We start from the raw sequence: 20,616 nt of genomic DNA on the forward strand, positions 1-20,616 counted from the left end.
TGCGCATGTGGTCAGATGTGTTGTTTGCATGTTGTATGATTCGTTGTTTGTATGTTAAGTACATCTTGTTCAGTTCTCTTTGACCCTTAACCCTGTGTCTCAAAACATTGTGTGTGTTTGCTTTAATGTTGACTACAGGTCTTGTCATTCAGCCTGCATTGTAGAATGAATAAAATGTTCATTTTCATTATAATGTATTTTGATTTTGTTTTTCACCGAAATGTTTTAAACACTTAACAATTATATTTTTTGTCGAAGAAATGTCTCAAAAGCTTGAAAAATATTGAAAATTTGAAAAGACAAAGCAAGGAAATGTTTCAATGACAAATCTTGGACGGCCCTGTCTGGGAATAATTAGTGTGACTTAATCAACACCAAAATACGCGATAATCAATAGAATTTTCGTCTCATAACTCGCCCGCAGTCGCTGACGCGAATGGCACATCGGTTCTCGATAGTTCCCAAGCAGCTGACTCTCGCCTGCTACAATCTGTTTCCAACGGCGCCAAGAATCAGACGTGGTTATCATACAGACACAGAGTGTCGTCTGCCTTTTTATTCTGGACTTAATTTCCTGTGAAGATTTAATTAAAGCTGGAACAATGAAGAGCTTAATCTTCTTAATCTCTGCCTTAACTCTTGTTATCCTCCAAGGTTAGTTTATCGTTGTAAAATGTATTGTATAATGCATTTTATTTTTAGCTTTATTTAAGCAAATATTTATTTGGGTTTTTTCTTTTTTGAATTTTATCTGTTAAATACCATAATTCTATATTTAAATAAAAGGACATGAAATTATAGATACTATTGATACCAATTAAAAACATGTTTATAGCAAGGCATGCATTCAAAGAGACACACTGAAATAAGCCTTGAACATGCATATTTCCATTTGCACAATATAATAATTACAATCATTTTTTTCACTTATGTTTTCTTTTTAATTTTAGTTGACAATCCAAAGCATATAGTATGTTTAAATGAATTTTAATTTTGATCATTCTTAATGCTTTACAGTGAATCTTTTCAAGAAAGTGCTGATTATAGTGGTGTTAATTATTTTACTATATGAAATGAAGAAAATACAATGCTTTATTCTGCTCCGCACGCAGTTATTTTTTGATGATGACCAAACTTATCGCATGCACTTTTTGGATATGTTTTATATTGATAATTATAAGTATCTTCCATGGCCAAGCGTTTTAGATAGGTTCATCCTGACCCGAGCGGAGTGTGTTTTGCGGAAACGAGGTTTACCGAGTTTCCGCAAAACACCCTGCGCGAGGGTTGGGATGAACCTATATTACACCAGCGGCTATGGTAGATGCTTTTTCTCCCACCTCAGTTAAACAAAATAAAGTAAAAATGTATTTTTTGCTTGAACTCTTTCTTGCGTAGTGAAATTAAATGCGTATGGATATGTGTGAATTCGTGGTTGTAAGGGATATGCGCGCAGTGATTCAGATTATGTTTATAGTCAAATCGGTCTTTAGATAGTTCTGAGGAGATTGAAACATTATTTCTTGAAAGGTGCGTGTTAACTTTTTTGGTGACATTTGAAGCGAGAAATAATTAATTAGCATTCTAAATGATGCCGCAAGACAAGGTTTCCATGATGCTACAGACGACAGTCTTTAACAAGGGAGGTAATTACAATGTGATGACCATTAAAAAGGAGTTCCATACGGGTAATTGTTTTATCTTTGCCCGTGGGCAAGATAAGAATTTCTAGCATGGTTATTTTTTGAATATATTTACGTGAGGTGAGAGAAATAGAATGCCACCTTAGGATTGTTTTGTGTCGAAACAGCAAAGTCCTGTAGCCAAATCAAAATAATAGGACAAGATATGGATTATGGTTATCTACTGCCTCTATCTTTTTATTCAAATTCTTTGTCCTACAAATACCAGTTATATTATAAATAATTCCATTGTGCCCTTCGGCAACAATACAGTTACTTTGTAATTATTAAAAAGAAAACAACAACATCTAATTCATCCACAACAATACATATTTTCAAAGTATTGTATGATCTACCGTTACCAAAATATAAAACGGTCATAACTGTAATTTATATATACATTTTGTGACACCTCTTATTTAATAATATTTAATGCTTTGATAAACTATTGAACAGACAAAGCAGTTACATTGTTGTTGCCAATGATGTTGGCGATATCCTTTGCGAACTGAAATCGCCTTTAATTCATAGTCTGTGAGTCTGCGTAAGAAAAAACCTGTCAATTGTGTAGTACCGTATGCCATCTTCTCGCATAGGGAATACTCATTAAACCACTCTTGAATAACGAATACCAGAAAAGGGAGGTGTGGGGTCAGTCTCAATACTTTGTGTTGATGGCTTCTCTGTGGGTGAAAACCCATACCCCCGTGAGTTCATAGTTAATGACTAATTTTTGAATGAGTCCTGAATATCGCTTAATTTCTTAACTGAACTTTGATTACTGTTCCAAATATATTGTGTTACATAAATAAAACAGTTATAATGAAGTATTAATTATTTTACACAAACTGGCTGACTTATATTGGATGATGTGTCCCAAACACGTTTTAAAATTTAGTATTTGTAATGTTATGAGGATTAAAATATCGTATAATTTTTATCTTTTTTCTCATATTCGGATAGTGTCTCTATAAAGTGTGTTTCGCTAGGATACAATTTGGTAATCGTACCCTTATTTGAAATAAAATATCTTATTAGTACAACATCCAATACAAAGCCAAAAGAAACACGAGGCAGGCAAACAAGATACAAAACGCTTTAAGACAACACACATTTAACATCAAACAAGAGACAAACCTCTACAGGACAACACGCATTAAACATCAAACAAGAGACGAAACGCTACAAGACATCACACAGTAAAAATCAAACAAGAGACAAACAGCTACAAGACAACACACATTAACATCAAACAAGAGACAAACCGCTACAAGACAACACACAGTAAAATTCAAACAAGAAACAAACCGCTACAAGACAACATACATTAAACATCAAACAAGAGACGAAACGCTACAAGTCAACACACATTAAACATCAAACAAGAGACAAACCGCTCCAAGACAACACACATTAAACATCAAACAAGAGACAAAACGCTACCAGTCAACACATTTAACCGCAAACAAGAGACGAAACGCTACCAATCAACACATTAACAGCAAACAAAAGACGAAACACGACCAGTCAACACAAATTTAACAGCAAACGAGACACGAAACGCTACAACACAACACATTAAACATCAAACAAGAGATGAAACGCTACCAGTCAACACATTTAACAGCAAACAAGAGACGAAACGCTACCAGTCAACACATTTAACAGCAAACAAGAGACGAAACGCTACCAGTCGAAACAATCAACAGCAAACAAGAGACGAAACACTATCAGTCAACACAAATTTAACAGCAAACAAGAGAGAAACGCTACCAGTCAACACATGTTACAGCAAAAAAGAGACGAAACGCTACAAGATAACACATTTAACAGCAAACCGGAGACAAAACGCTACAAGACAAAATACATTAAACAGCAAACAAGAGACAAAACGCTACAAGTCAACACAGATTTAACAGCAAACGAGAGACGAAACGCTACAAGTAAACACACATTTAACAGCAAACAAGAGATGAAACACTACCAGTCAACACATGTAACAGCAAACAAGAGACGAAACTCTACAAGACAACACATTAAACAGCAAACAAGAGACAAAACGCTACAAGACAACACACATTTAACAGCAAACAAGTGACAAAACGCTCCAAGTCAAGACAGATTTAACAGCAAACGAGAGATGAAACGCTACAAGTCAACACACATTTAACAGCAAACAAGAGACGAAACTCTACAAGTCAACACATATTACACAGCAAACAAGAGACGAAACGCTACAAGTCAACACAGATTTAACAGCAAACGAGAGACGAAACGCTACAAGTAAACACACATTTAACAGCAAACAAGAGATGTACCACTACCAGTCAACACATGTAACAGCAAACAAGAGACGAAACTCTACAAGACAACAAATTAAACAGCAAACAAGAGACAAAACGCTACAGGATAACACACATTTAACAGCAAACAAGAGACAAAACGCTACAAGTCAACACAGATTTAACAGCAAACGAGAGATGAAACGCTACAAGTCAACACACATTTAACAGCAAACAAGAGACGAAACTCTACAAGTCAACACATATTACACAGCAAACAAGAGACGAAACGCTACAAGTCAACACACATTAAACAGCAAACAAGAAACGAAACGCTAACAGTCAACACAGATTTAACAGCAAACATGAAACGAAACGCTACTAGTCAACACACATTTAACAGCAAACAAGAGAAGAAACTCTACAAGTCAACACACATTAAACAGCAAACAAGAGACGAAACGCTACCAGTCAACACACATTTAACAGCAAACAAGAGACGAAACTCTACAAGTCAACACACATTAAACAGCAAACAAGAGACGAAACGCTACAAGTCAACACACATAAAACAGCAATAAAGAGACGAAACGCTACCAGTCAACACAGATTTAACAGCAAACAAGAGACGAAACGCTACTAGTCAACACACATTTAACAGCAAACAAGAGACGAAACTCTACAAGTCAACACACATTAAACAGCAAACAAGAGACGAAACGCTACCAGTCAACACATATTAAACAGCAAACAAGAGACGAAACGCTACAAGTCAACACAGATTAAACAGCAAACGAGAGACGAAACGCTACAAGTAAACACACATTTAACAGCAAACAAGAGATGTAACACTACCAGTCAACACATGTAACAGCAAACAAGAGACGAAACTCTACAAGACAACAAATTAAACAGCAAACAAGAGACAAAACGCTACAAGACAACACACATTTAACAGCAAACAAGAGACAAAACGCTACAAGTCAACACAGAGTTAACAGCAAACAAGAGATGAAACGCTACAAGTCAACACACATTTAACAGCAAACAAGAGACGAAACTCTACAAGTCAACACATATTAAACAGCAAACAAGAGACGAAACGCTACAAGTCAACACACATAAAACAGCAATAAAGAGACGAAACGCTACCAGTCAACACAGATTTAACAGCAAACAAGAGACGAAACGCTACTAGTCAACACACATTTAACAGCAAACAAGAGACGAAACTCTACAAGTCAACACACATTAAACAGCAAACAAGAGACGAAACGCTACCAGTCAGCACACATTTAACAGCAAACAAGAGACAAAACTCTACAAGTCAACACACATTAAACAGCAAACAAGAGACGAAACGCTACCAGTCAACACACATTTAACAGCAAACAAGAGACGAAACTCTACAAGTCAACACACATTAAACAGCAAACAAGAGACGAAACGATACCAGTCAACACAGATTTAACAGCAAACAAGAGACGAAACGCTACTAGTCAACACACATTTAACAGCAAACAAGAGACGAAATGCTTCAAAACAAAAACAACACATTAAGCATCAAACAAGAGATGAAACGCTACCAGTCAACAAATTTAACAGTAAACAAGAGACGAAACGCTACAAGACAACATATTTAACATCAAACATGAGACGAAACGCTACCAGTCAACACAGATTTAACAGCAAACAAGAAACGAAACGCTAACAGACAACAGATTTAACAGCAAACGAGAGACGAAACGCTACCAGTCAACACATTTAACAGCAAGCAAGAGACAAAACGCTACAAGACAACACATTGAACAGCAAACGAGACACGAAACGCTACCAGTCAACACATTTAACAGCAAACAAGAGACGAAACGCTACAATACAACGAATTAACAGCAAACAAGAGACGAAACGCTACCAGTCAACACATGTAAATGCAAAAAAGAGACGAAACGCTACAAGAAAACACATTTAACAGCAGAAAAGAGACGAAACGCTACAAGACAACACACATTAAACAGCCAAAAAGAGACGAAACGTCTTCAAGACAACACATATTTAACAGCAATCAAGAGACGAAACGCTACCAGTCAACATATTTAACAGCAAACAAGAGACGAAACGCTACAAGACAAGAAATTGAACAGCAAACAAGAGACGAAATGCTACCGTCAACACACATTTAACAGCAAACAAGAGACATAACGCTACCAGTCAGCACATGTAACAGCAAACGAGAGACGAAACGCTACAAGACAACACATTTAACAGCAAACAAGAGACAAAGCGCTACAAGACAACACACATTAAACAGCAAACAAGAGACAAAGCGCTACAAGACAACACACATTAAACAGCAAGCAAGGGACAAAACGCTACAAGTCAACACAGATTTAACAGCAAACAAGAGACGAAACGCTACAAGTCAACACACATTAAACAGCAAACAAGTGACGAAACGCTTTAAAACAAAAATACATTTAACAGCAAAGAAGAGCCGAAACTCTACAAGACAACACGCATTAAACAGCAGGCAAGTGACGAAACGTCTTCAAGACGACACACATTTAACAGCAATCAAGAGACGAAACGCTACCAGTCAACACATTTAACAGCAAACAAGAGACGAAACGCTACAAGACAACATATTTAACAGCAAACAAGAGACTAAACGCTACCATTCAACACATTTAATAGCAAACAAGAGATGAAACTTTACCAGTCAACACACTGAACAGCAAACAAGAGACGCAACGCTACAAGACAACAAATTAACAGCAAACAAGAGACGAAACGCTACCAGTCAAAACATGCAACAGCAAACAAGAGACAAAACGCTACAAGACAACACACATTTTACAGCAAACAAGAGACGAAACTCTACAAGACAACACACATTTTACAGCAAACAAGGGATGAAACGCTACCAGTCAACACCTTAAACAGCAAACAAGAGACGAAATGCTACCAGGCAAACATTAAATAGCAAACAAGAGACAAAACGCTACAAGTCAACACACATTAAACAACATATAGTCATAGACCAAGTAGTTGGTAGACCTGGCATGGTCAGAAATAACAAAGAAAGAAGTTTCGTAGTATTTACCATCGGTTCGTCGACTAAGGATAGCCACAACTTTATAATCACCGTAAGGTTTTGCCGCGTTACCAGCATTAATAACCCACTGTTGGAGTTGTAAGGTCCATCGCGCTTGCTCAATTATTTCTTTAGTTTGTGTATTGAGTTTCCAAAAGAAAGAGGTTTCATAGGGTTTTAAATCGCTTACATGATTTACGAAGTGTTTGGCTGGAACGTATGATTCCGAAAACGGGCACAATTTGAATAAAATCAACGCTATCCGAATATCTAGATCCTTTGTTCTATTGTTTTTAGACAAAAACAAAATCAACGATGCCACAATATTTAGCACATGTGTCCTGTTGTTTTAGAAAGTGTTCTAATGTTAGGTCCTAGAGCTAGAAGTTTTCATAAAAGAATGAACTCAAATTAAAACTCAACCTGACCATACAAAATATAGGTAAGAAGATATCTGTTTTAATATAATTGTGCCTACTCGTTTTAGACAAGCATATTGCACATGGTCAAAATACTTTACAGCTTTGGGTGTGGCCAATCTTAGCCCCTAGCGCATGATTTGACGATATCTAGGAAATGTCAACAACGGACACAATTAAGTTATATACGTTGAAGTTACAACAATTATTTACACTATGGCTATAGGTAAAGTATAGAGGTCATTTTGCTGATGTTCTTGCAAAGACTTTTCCAACAGGTAGATCTTTAAACTCTGGTGGCCCGGGTTTACACTGGAAACAAACTTTTTGAACAAACGTAAAAGAGCTACTTTGTAAGGAATAACGAACTAACAATATATGAGAAATTGTGAATACTACAATGAGAGTTGTATCCCCTGGTGTGATACAGCTGTTTTATACTCCGTGGTGTAATATAGAGGTGTACACCCGTGGTGTTACATAGAGGTATTATACCGCGTGGTGTAATATAGAGGTTTTATATCCCGTGGTGTAATATGGAGGTTTTAAACCAATTGGTGTAATATAGAGGTTTTATACCCCGTGGTGTAATATAGAGGTTTTATACTCCGTGGTGTAATTTAGAGGTGTACACCCGTGGTGTTACATAGAGGTATTATACCGCGTGGTGTAATATGGAGGTTTAATATCCCATGGTGTAATATAGAGGTTTTAAACCAATTGGTGTAATATGGAGGTTTTATACCGCTTGGTGTAATATTGAGGCTTTATATCCCATGGTGTAATATGGAGGTTTTATATCGCGTGGTGTCATATAGAGGTTTTAAATACCGTGGTGTAATAAAGAGGTTTTATACACCGAGGTGTAATATAGAGGTTTTATACCGCTTGGTGTAATATAGAGGTTTTATATCCCGTGGTGTAATTTAGAGGTTTTATACCCCGTGGTGTTATATAGAGATTTTATACCCCGTGGTGTAATTTGAGAGGTTTTATACCGCTTAGTGTGATATAGAGGTTTTATATACCGTGGTGTAATATAAAGGTTTTATATACCGTGGTGTAATAAAGAGGTTTTATATACCGTGGTGTAATTTAGAGGTTTTATACACCGTGGTGTAATATAGAGGTTTTATACCGCTTAGTGTGATATAGAGGTTTTATATACCGTGGTGTAATATAAAGGTTTTATATACCGTGGTGTAATATAGAGGTTTTATATCCCGTGGTGTAATTTAAAGGTTTTATACCCCGTTGTGTAATTTAGAGGTTTTATACCCCGTGGTGTTATATAGAGATTTTATACCCCGTGGTGTAATTTGAGAGGTTTTATACCGCTTAGTGTGATATAGAGGTTTTTTATACCGTGGTGTAATATAAAGGTTTTATATACCGTGGTGTAATAAAGAGGTTTTATATACCGTGGTGTAATTTAGAGGTTTTATACACCGTGGTGTAATATAGAGGTTTTATACCGCTTGGTGCAATATAGAGGTTTTATATACCGTGGTGAAATATAGAGGTTTTATACCGCTTGGTGCAATATAGAGGTTTTATATACCGTGGTGCAATATAGAGGTTTTATATACCGTGGTGCAATATAGAGGTTTTATATACCGTGGTGTAATATAGAGGTTTTATACCGCTTGGTGCAAGTTAAAGGTTTTATATACCGTGGTTTAATATAGAGGTTTTATACCGCTTGGTGCAAGTTAAAGGTTTTATATACCGTGGTTTAATATAGAGGTTTTATACCGCTTGGTGCAAGTTAAAGGTTTTATATACCGTGGTTTAATATAGAAGTTTTATACCGCTTGGTGCAAGTTAAAGGTTTTATATACCGTGGTTTAATATAGAGGTTTTATACCGCTTGGTGCAAGTTAAAGGTTTTATATACCGTGGTTTAATATAGAAGTTTTATACCGCTTGGTGCAATATAGAGGTTTTATATACCATGGTGCAATATAGAGGTTTTATATACCGTGGTGCAATATAGAGGTTTTATATACCGTGGTGTAATATAGAGGTTTTATACCGCTTGGTGCAAGTTAAAGGTTTTATATACCATGGTGTAATATAGAGGTTTTATACCGCTTGGTGCAAGTTAAAGGTTTTATATACCGTGGTGTAATATAGAGGTTTTATACCGCTTGGTGCAAGTTAAAGGTTTTATATACCGTGGTGTAATATAGAGGTTTTATACCGCTTGGTGCAAGTTAAAGGTTTTATATACCATGGTGTAATATAGAGGTTTTATACCGCTTGGTGCAAGTTAAAGGTTTTATATACCGTGGTGTAATATAGAGGTTTTATACCGCTTGGTGCAAGTTAAAGGTTTTATATACCGTGGTGTAATATAGAGGTTTTATACCGCTTGGTGCAATATAGAGGTTTTATATACCGTGGTGTAATATAGAGGTTTTATACCGCTTGGTGCAAGTTAAAGGTTTTATATACCGTGGTGTAATATAGAGGTTGTATACCGCTTGGTGCAAGTTAAAGGTGTTATATGCCCTGGTGTAATATAGAGGTTTTATACCGCTTGGTGCAATATAGAGGTTTTATATACCGTGGTGCAATATAGAGGTTTTATATACCGTGGTGCAAGTTAAAGGTTTTATATACCGTGGTGTAATATAGAGGTTTTATACCGCTTGGTGCAAGTTAAAGGTTTTATATACCGTGGTTTAATATAGAAGTTTTATACACGTTTAGCACGCATTATGAGTTAAAGAGTCATCTCTGTTGTTATTGACATATATCACTCGGTATCTTATGGATACGCTGTGTTTTTGCACGCCTAAATTAAGACATAATGGTAAAATTTGTAATTTACGCATTATATGAAATCCAGTCTTCTTTATCATCACTTTGTATTATCCGGCATCGGAATCGATTAAATTTGAATTTCAAATTTGGCAGCTGTGTAATAAATAATGTGAGAATCTGAACTGGTTCGTGAATGGATCACGGCAGAGTTTGAATGCTTAAATCAGATGCACTTCAATTGCATGACTTAACAGCAGCATGTTTAGATGACAACACAAATTGTAGGACCAAGCATTGCACTGTTAAATGATATGAAAGACATTGTTCATTCACAATGCGGCACTAAATATATTCAAGATACCTATCCTTATTGTACGTGTTGAAACGGAGTGGTACACACAATGGACAGGTTTTACAGTTTGTAAATTGTGTAAACGAAGGTGTTTTATAAATCTGATATTCGATAACTTGATATTCTTATATTCGACGTTTATTCAGTAGATATATAATGTTATGTAAACTAATGGTGTACCCAACAACAGCATCCCGAGACCAGACGAAGCTCGGAGAAACACATCTTTTAAATGTTTGTAAAATAGGATAGATATTATACTACTAGAACGTGGGGGATTAAATTGTAACAGTTTTAATGCAATGACATATTATTTTGAAGACACAATATACGAAGATCGATCGTGATTGCATGCAAATGGTATTGAAAAAAACATCGTCCAGCAAATCATTGATTTTGAATCATTCGCATCTATAATTGAGATTCACACGTTTGTTTGTTTTGAACAGTTCTTGATAACTCGCTATAAGGCTGAGACAATTGAACAATGGAAGTCGTGTCACTCTGTCACCTTATTGATACATAAACCAGTATTTAAGACGAAACAAGACTACGTCAAAACGTTAATGTGATGTAGAGAAACGAAATGATTGGCTGATAAACATTTGTTAATTGTCATTTCATTGTCTTCGTAATTAATTATTGCTCTTTTTTATGAAAATGGCACTTATTTGACAAGTACCGTATACAATCAGTTTCAGACAATAAACTGCCTGCCAATAGTTTGACAGCCCCTATAGTGCGACTGTGTCATTTCTGTCTGGAAATATTAGTATTCATCGGTGCACAGGAGTCTTAAAGACCACGAGTTCCAGACGCGGTGGTCACACGACTGCTTTCGGTCTCTTTTGAACGAATATGTGTTCAATATGACGATTTCATTATTGTGATGCAATATGAGCTCATATAGAGTTATAACGGTCATTTGTGCCCAAGTAATAGATGCAAATATGCTCTAGGTATGTCCCTCGAGAACTGTTTGTTTTAGAGAACCATCAATAACATCCAGGGCGGAATTTATTCTCTGAACATCCCTGTACTGTATTTTATATCAATGTTTTATTAGGTCAAATTTTCAGTTTCAATTAATCCCTTTGTAGTTGGGCTTAATCAGCGGAATGGCATTACAGCAGTTCGTGTTCGCTCATAAAGAGACCTAAATTCCAAGAGAAAAATACTTGGGTCATTAACCTCATTAACCTCATGAAAATGATTGCTATTCAAGAGGCTCGATATACGACAAAATAAAAAATAAACGCAGGTATTTATGTGTTATTTGCAACTGTATTGTGGAAGATGCGGGGACATAAACTGTAATTAAATCAAATATAAACTGTTTTAAAGAGGCCACACATTAAAGGACCAAACAGCACTGATCGAGAGAGACAAACAACAAACACAGACCACACACATATCAGAAGAGCTAGATCAATAAATGATGACAGTACATCCCCTGATTCACTTTTGTAAGACTTTCTGTTCTGTATGTTTCAGTGACAGCAGCCCCAACCCGAGCGGAAGCAGAAGAGGTACGTATTTGTGACTAAAATGTAATCCACCATTACTCACACTTGCAATTTATTGAGGAAATATACATATAATTTTATATGAATTACATGATTAAATTTACAGGGATATCTGTCACAATATTGATGTCACTGCAGTCTCGACATGCTTTGAACGCCATCGTTTTCTATACTACAGTAATACGGATATAATATTGTTGTACAAAATCAAGCAGTAATTATACAGAACTACTGCAACAGAAACAAACGTGTTCACTTTGGCTTCTGACTCATATGACAGGTATTCGATACATGTCACGCTGCAAGATGGTCGTATTAAAAACAATATGATTTTATAATTCGTTCAGGAGGACGCAGTTGAGAAGGAGCTTGAGCGCCATCATCACGCGACCGGAAGTCGGGTAAAAGACCATTCAAATGAGAAAGACGACGTCGACCAATCGCTATACGACCTCACTGTCGGTGACGTCATATATGACGTATTGCTGACGCTTCGTGAACACCCGGAAATAGTCAAGCAACTCATTGAAAGTAAGTTTTAGGTGGTGACAACAATAAATGATATATTCGGAATGAAAATATCTGCATGTGTGTCAATTCGAACGGATTTTTATGGTATATAAGATCATTGAATTTATAAAAGCAGAGTCAATGCGAAATCATGTCATATGCACAACATGGAAGAATCATTTGATAAAAAGCATAATTCTGGTAAATGCTAATTTGAATGAAAGCTAAATACTCTATACGTCCTCAAACCAACCGTTTCAAAAAAGATGCATACATTATGTACATAAATAATTATAAAGAACATCTGTCATTTGTATAGTTCCTAATTGGTGTACCATAAACCTGTGAATATTTATGTATGCAGTTGACATTTAGCGCATGGTAATTGGTTGCTTTGCCAACGGCATTGAATTGATGGGTCTTTGTGTTATATGTCGACACATTTTACTGTCAATCGACAGGTATTATGTCCATATTAACGGAAAAAAGATATGATAATCTATGTACAAAGGAAAAACAAAGCTCCTTTGTGAATAACCCACAGAGAATACGTCCGCAATAAAGAGATATGAATGCATAACAGAAATCTTAGCACCCCCCCCCCCCATCACCGCCGTATGCGAAGCGGATATAGAAATGATAGACGTGTGTGTGTGTGTGTGTGTGTGTGTGTGTGTGTGCGTGCGTGCGTGTGTGCGTGCGAGCGTGTTCGTAGGCGGGGACTATGAAATCGGTATGTAGTTGAGTTATTGCCCTTTCTTATTCACAAGAAGTACAACTGTCAAAAAAGCGCTCTTTCAGAAACAACTATCAGAAAAAAATATTACCGTACCTGATACCAACGGTTTGTGCACCAAATATCAGATGACATCGGATGTGAACAAACAATATATATATAGGGAATTAATTGTGTGTTAATTATGTTATTAATATGCATTGTATAATGTATAGAAACAAAATATCTGATCAGTTGATATTGATAGAACCTATCTCGCTCATGTTCACATACTGAGCATGGTTCACATACTGCTCATGATTCACTTAAATCCATTTTAGCGGGCATTACCCAACGTAATAGAAAAACACAGTTGACACGTGTTAAAGGGAATCTGATTTAATTGAAATAAATGCCAATGCCTCATACCCAATGTTTGTTATCTGTTTTGTATTCTTTTGTGCACCATAACCAGTTTAGTAGCAACCTTGTTTTATCTAGATTAAGGGTGTTTGTTTTCTGGCGTAAAGTGGATATACTGAATCCAATTTGCTTTAAAGTATGCTTTCGTAAATTTTATGCTATTAACCAACTGATTGTTTGATTCACTAATGTTGTTTGATTAATTCCAGGTGAGAAGGCTAAGTTGGCGGAGGAGTTGGCAGCGTACGAGGTATACCGGGACACGGACACTGTGGGAGACGACCTCGCTGGCTACCCTGCCCAGCAACTTAGTTTGGTAGGTTGATAACATCCTTGGATTTGTTTTGCTTTTCGTGTCTACAAACAAGATAATAGTTTGGTTTTGACTACTTGACTCCGTTGTTGTATTGAAAAGAATGGAAACTGTGTGTTTTGCTATTTGCTTATCGTTAAAAGTTTACTCATTATACTTATATACATAAACACTGGGCAATATATCAGTTGTAAAAAAACATAAAACCTTTTAAAAAATTACGTTTATTCCTTCTTCATTTCTCCTTTCGTTCTCCTAGCACTCTCCTAGATGTTTCCCTATTTGTTATTAAACAAACAAACAGTCAAGCTTTACAAACATTATTTGTTAATCAATGTAATATAGGATTGTTTTTTATCTAATGTTTTTTCAATGAGTGCAATAAAACGAAAATATTATATAATCTCACAGGCTTCTAAGAGTGTGCAGAAGAAAGCTGACCAGACCGGAGCGCCAACAGGACCAGGTGAGATACTGGTGCTCCTTTATATCTTGCAAAACAAATCATTACATTTAATAATACAAAACAAACGACAGGAACACTTTTTTCGTGTGTGAACCGTATTTTGAGGCACAAGACTAGTGTCCAAAAAAGACTTGACGATAGACACAAAACGTACAAACACTACAAGCTACCATACATCCATCCGAATAACGTTATAAATACATGATTGGATTACCGACTTGGAATGGTCAATAAAATACACCTACATCAGAATAGCTTCTACAATAAATTATGATATTACCACCTCGGGAAAGTCAATGAAAAACAAGTTTACTGTAACACGAGTTCACGGGGGGTTGATACCAGTTTAAAGGTACACACTTTTACGATTGTCCCAAATTTTATCATTTAAAAAAGTAAAACCAAACATTTTGCGTCAAAACATTCGAGGGATAGTTTGCACATTGTGACTGAGGTAAACATGATACAGTGTCTACTAAACATATCTGTTGGCATTGTTCGAAATCAAAGTAAATAATAAGGATTCTTTTCTTTATTATATTTCTACCTTGTAAATTGTCAAATCTAAGCTGAATATCAACTCGTATTTGGTTATTTACAGACGGAGTAGCTAATATTGATGATAAGCGCGCAGAAGAAGTGACAAATGACGCGTTTACAGGCAAGACAGCCGACAGCGAGTCCAAGGAATTCAAGGAGTTTTTGGAAAATCCGACAGAGGGAGGAACTGCAGACCCCATGTTCAACTACGAAAAATCCGTATCGCCAGTCGAAAATAAGAATACAAAAGCCACGGAAATTAGATCACCACTTGCCAGAAATAACATTTATGTAAGCGTTGATTTTTTTGTTGCCATTTTATAATGTTGTCCTTGGTTTGCTTTGGTCGGATATTTACATATTGAAGTCTGGATAAAAAAAAACAAAAAAAACAGGTTACATCATTTGCTGTGCCAAACTGAAAGAAGTGCCATATTTCAAGACTATTCTTTTTTATCAATTTGCAAATTACACTCTAATATACCCTTTTATTATCCATAAATATTACTGATAGTGTATAAGTTTTCCTCGAAGCATTAGTATCGAGCATTTCGCATTTGCAGAAAAGCGGAATGGGTCAGTACCGATCACCGTATGGACTTCCGTTCCTAAATCACCTTCCGCTGTTCCGCGGATTTCCCGAGGCTGGGCAGGTCGATGGTCTGCCCATTTCTTCTGAAACAGTCGAAATTGCAGATGCAAACTCACAAGAACTACACACACAAGATAATAGTTCGAATAATGAGGTTTGTAAGGTTTTTAAATTGTTGGTGTGTTGTTGTAATAATAAATAATAATAATATCAATGACGTGCGCCTCTTACAATAGGATATGTATAATTCATCAGATTAAGTGTGTATTGATTATAAATTTGCCGTAAACACGTCATTTTTATTCTCTACATTTTAAAGGATAAAAAGTGAGTTAGTTTTAACAATATTTTGTTTAACTTAGATATACGGTTATTGGTGTCACAACATTTCAAGCCCCAGTACCACGTAGGATAAAATAATTAAAGAAAAAAAATAAAAGTGAGTAAATGACTATGATAGAGTCTCATATTATGTCTAATAAATTCCCGAGGTCCTAACGATGCTTAAGTAAAAAGAAATGTATGAGAAATACCAAAGAAATTCTAAACTGGTCCACTGACTCACTATATGCTAACGAGGCAGAAAAGTGGGCGGGCTTAGCGCTTTACCAACATTACCTGAGCAGTTGCCAACGTTGACTGGAGGAATAAATAGAGAAATACTGGACATTTTCAAATGAAATTTCACAGAAAGAATATTAGGCTCCTGTTTCTAAAATAAAGCGAGTATTTTCGAATGAAAAATTATCAATGGTGTTAAGTGAAAAATCGCAGATACTCGCTCATATTTTTGTAAAATGCACCTTTTTGAGTATGACGGAATAAAGTATGGCAAAGCATTAGGAGTGTTAAAACTAAGATACTTAAAGCTGGAATTCTTCGCCAAATATATTTTTTTTGCTCAAATACCATTTATGAAGACCACAATTTTCGTATTGGCATCAACAGCTTTGTTGTTGCGTGATTGGTTGATTGACATTATCAAGTGTGGACTAAAGCTGTCAAAACATCTACTAAACATAGTTCTCGTGGTCTAGTAATTCAGGTATTGTTTTTCTCTATTGTATTCATTACATTACCGTGGGTTTACACCCCACTAAAACAAAAATTGTTTGTATACTATAGCTGTATTTTTTTCTGCAATTTCGATATCATAGAGAAAAATCATGATAAAATAAGTATTTTCTGATGCATTACCGGTGAACAATTTAAAATAAAAGAATATCAAGTAACATAGATTTAGGTATTTGGGAATTCACGTGATATGCAAATTTCGTAATGACGTTGCGCGCGCTAAATTTAGATTATACTGTCGGTTGAGTTGCAATTTGTAATTGTGATAAAAAAATATCATTCTGGGGGTTAAAAGGAGTTAACAAGTTTAAGAGAAGTCATTTGGATATACATACAAAAAGTAAGTTTACATCACTAAAACATAATGGGACTTTATAAATATCGTTGTTAGGTCCCATTCGTTACGGTGCCCCTAAAGTGAAATCCGACACGTACTTTCATTTCGTCATTGCGTAATATGATATCGTATTTACGAAATGTATTTCAAAAATAACAATTTAATATTTCATAATCTCGCAATATATTTCGTGATAACGTTATTTTTTGGAAATACTATTTCGTATTTACAAAAAAAGCACTTTGTTAACTTTTCTTAAATTGTAAACACGAAGTAATATTTTTGTAATTAAGTAATACATAATATAGTTAGTAAACATCAAATATTCCATGTGCGTGTGTTCAAAATACTATTTCGCATGCTTATGTTTTACAGTTAAGTGAACAAATATTTGGCCATCTTTTTTGTCGACACTTCGCTAGCAGGCAAAGAGATAATAAGAAGCGTTCAAGGGACCTATTTCAAGTTATTTGTTTCTGTAATCGTAAATAAAAAGGTATACTGACCAGTGTGGCTTTAAAATAATTATGGGCACGTCCCTTTTAAACCAAGCGTATTCTGGAAACTGACAAAAGACTGCCTTGAGCATGATCAGTACAAATGAACTAAACTAGTTATGCCCTGCAACCTAGATATCTAAACACGTGTCATGACAAGGAAATGAACATAAAATTTCCTTTATATATTACTTTGAAGGTTACTTCGTAGTTGCTTATTAGTTAACGTGATACTCAAGGATTCTCTCTCCTAGAAATTAGACATGCGATGTGGTTTGCATACCGTTATCGTTATTCACCATGTCAGGAACGTCAGCTCATATTTCTTTAGTTATATGCTATCTGTGTGCACTATATTTATATAAGCAATTTAAGAAAACACAAATGTATTTAAACAATGCACAAAATTTACCGATAAAATTCTTTCACATACTCAATTTAGTATAACAGTTATATCTTTTTTTATTTTGTATATAAACACATTGATTTTTATATTATAATACAAACATTGACTGTGTACTGTTTACCAATATCCTTTGCTGTACTTCCAGGAGGACTTGGACAAAGTACATAACGGTGCGTCCAGACAGCGGCCTCTAACACACAAGTTCACAGACGAAGACATCGTGAAGATGTAATGCACGAGTAGTACGAGTGACGTGGACGTCAACAATCGCTCACATATCATCAAACAGTTTCATTGGGGACAATGAAGTTTACATTAAGTTCATAGCATGTTCTTGAGTTCAATGCCAGAATTGAAACACACACATATTAAAATTGAGATATATTTACATTTTTTTGATTGGCATAGGAAGCTTCGATACATACTGGATGCTTTAATTTATAAATATGTCCAAATTACTCGTGACATGAAACACCCCTTTCTGTAGACACATGCACTGTTTTATGGAATCTCTAACCAATGAGAATACAAATGTATGTGTTTATACGCGTGTTACACTTTCCCTTGACAATCATTATATCGTTTACATGTGTTTATACTATTTCATTATCACGGCTGTGTGCAGGATGGATTTTTATTGTCCTCTTTCAAATATGTTATGGTGTTTTTCATGACAATGTTTGACGCAGAAGAACCTGCCGTTTTAATTTTCAGATTGTTACCTTATAATCAATCTGATGTCATATTTTAGTTTTACTTTTAAAAAACAGATCGAAAGACTAAAACTATTTGGTGGGGAAATGCCGACTTAGACTATGAGTTTTTTTTATGTCATGAATGTTTTAGTTTATATTTTTTATAAATCAAACCTTTTAGTTACATTTAAGACATTTCCCTACGGTTGTATAGTTACTTACTAATGTTAAACAATAAACAAAAAAGCATTTCATCTTTTAAAAGATTTATTGTGTTCCCAGGAAATTGTTTCTCCGGAAGGCATAGCTGTGATTTATGTTTAATTCTAATCGAAGTACAAGGACAACCCCAGAAGTAAATAACAGAAGTGCGTTATAGCCTACTCTATTGAGTGATTAGTTTTTTTTATCAAATGTTACTTAAACTCAAACTTATATAAACTATTTATTCAATAAGACCGTTCCCAACTTTTTCATATATAACCAAGACCAAGCCAAGTCTCCTCTTATTTAACAAGACCTATTCCAATCGCCTCATATATTAAAAAGACCAAACCCAATCGCCTCATATTTAACCAAGACCAAGCCAATCATATCTGACGAAGATCAAACCAAACGTCCTCAAATTTAACCAAGACCTTGTGCAATCGCTTCATATCTAACCAAGACCTAGTCCAATCGCTTCGTATCTAACCAAGACCTAGTCCAATCGACTCATATCAAACGAAGACCTAGCCAAATTGCCTCATATCTAACAAAGACCAAGCCAAATCGCCTCATATCTAACGAAGACCAAGCCAAATTGCCTCATATATCTAGGTCCTAGGAGCCTCAAATTTAACGAAGACCCAGTTCAAATGCATACCGCTCAGGGCCCAACAAAAACATATATTAAAGTATTAAAAATGTTATCATTACATTGTTATTTCGTAAATTTAACATAAATCTATATGAAATGAGAGCATTTGCACGACCAACTCCAACAATACATTGTTTTTATATTGGTAATAAACATTTTCGAAGATAATATATTTTATACGTTTCCTGTATTTTGAGTCGTCTATTTAATTAGGATGAACTAGCAGATGCTAGTAGCCGAGCTCTCATAATAGACACATCGTTATTTGACATAACTTCTCATTACAGTTTATTACCGTGTTTCAGCATCCAGCTGTCGATTGACCTTAATAGATTGCTCCGTGCTTAGTAATGGTAGAATTGTAGCTGTGACGTTCTCTTCAAAGCATTTGCTTATAATTCCTGTTAGATCCGTTGGAAGCTGAAACTCAATCCAAACCATGACAACGGCAGTTCCGGTTTAATTGAAAATGAAAAGTGCACCGCTGTCAACACCGCTAGCATAACAACAGCCGAAGAACAGGCCAACACACACTCCTAATTGTCAACGGTAGTGAAAGGTTAATCTATAATTGAAAAGTGAATCTTTAGTTTACAAGCATCGTTATCCAAGTTTTCTACGTTTGGCTATTGATCAGTTTGTTGGAATGGTGTCTGAAATCAGGTGACAACATTTCCATCGATGATAAAACCTATTAACCTTAAGGAATGTAAGGGGTAACATAACAAATATGCAAAAGCATATAATATATTATAACTGTGTCGCCATTGAATGGAAGTTCTGCCTTAAATGATGTGAGTGGGTACTTTGCAAAAAGTGCCAATATTAAACATTGAGAAATAAAAAGCATTCAGATGAGCTTGCATACTCGACATACATCATAAACCTGTACGGGAACAGCTTCTATGTAAACTAACTTTTTGTATTTAAAAATGCATATTATAATCTTAGTATAGTCTTTCTGAAAGGCAGCGCTGCTGAATCTGAGAGTCAACTCGACCAAGCGCACGTTCTCGACCCACATACTCGAATTACGGTAGGCTTTTCCATTCCTTGTCTCGACAT

The 20,616-nt window shown here is 35.5% G+C and overlaps 1 protein-coding gene across 1 annotated transcript; it reads left to right on the forward strand.

Moving 5' to 3' along the window:
- Positions 1–506: 506 nt before the first annotated feature.
- Positions 507–18,904, forward strand: LOC128209811 (uncharacterized). Its single transcript, XM_052914033.1, has 8 exons — positions 507–654; positions 12,093–12,127; positions 12,472–12,655; positions 13,982–14,088; positions 14,497–14,551; positions 15,153–15,382; positions 15,655–15,837; positions 18,143–18,904. Exons 1-8 carry the CDS (start codon positions 603–605, stop codon positions 18,227–18,229), a joined length of 933 nt encoding a protein of 310 aa, XP_052769993.1. The 5' UTR covers positions 507–602; the 3' UTR covers positions 18,230–18,904.
- Positions 18,905–20,616: the final 1,712 nt, after the last annotated feature.

This window comes from Mya arenaria, chromosome 11, assembly GCF_026914265.1.
Source record: "Mya arenaria isolate MELC-2E11 chromosome 11, ASM2691426v1".
Taxonomy (NCBI): Eukaryota; Metazoa; Mollusca; class Bivalvia; order Myida; family Myidae; genus Mya; species Mya arenaria.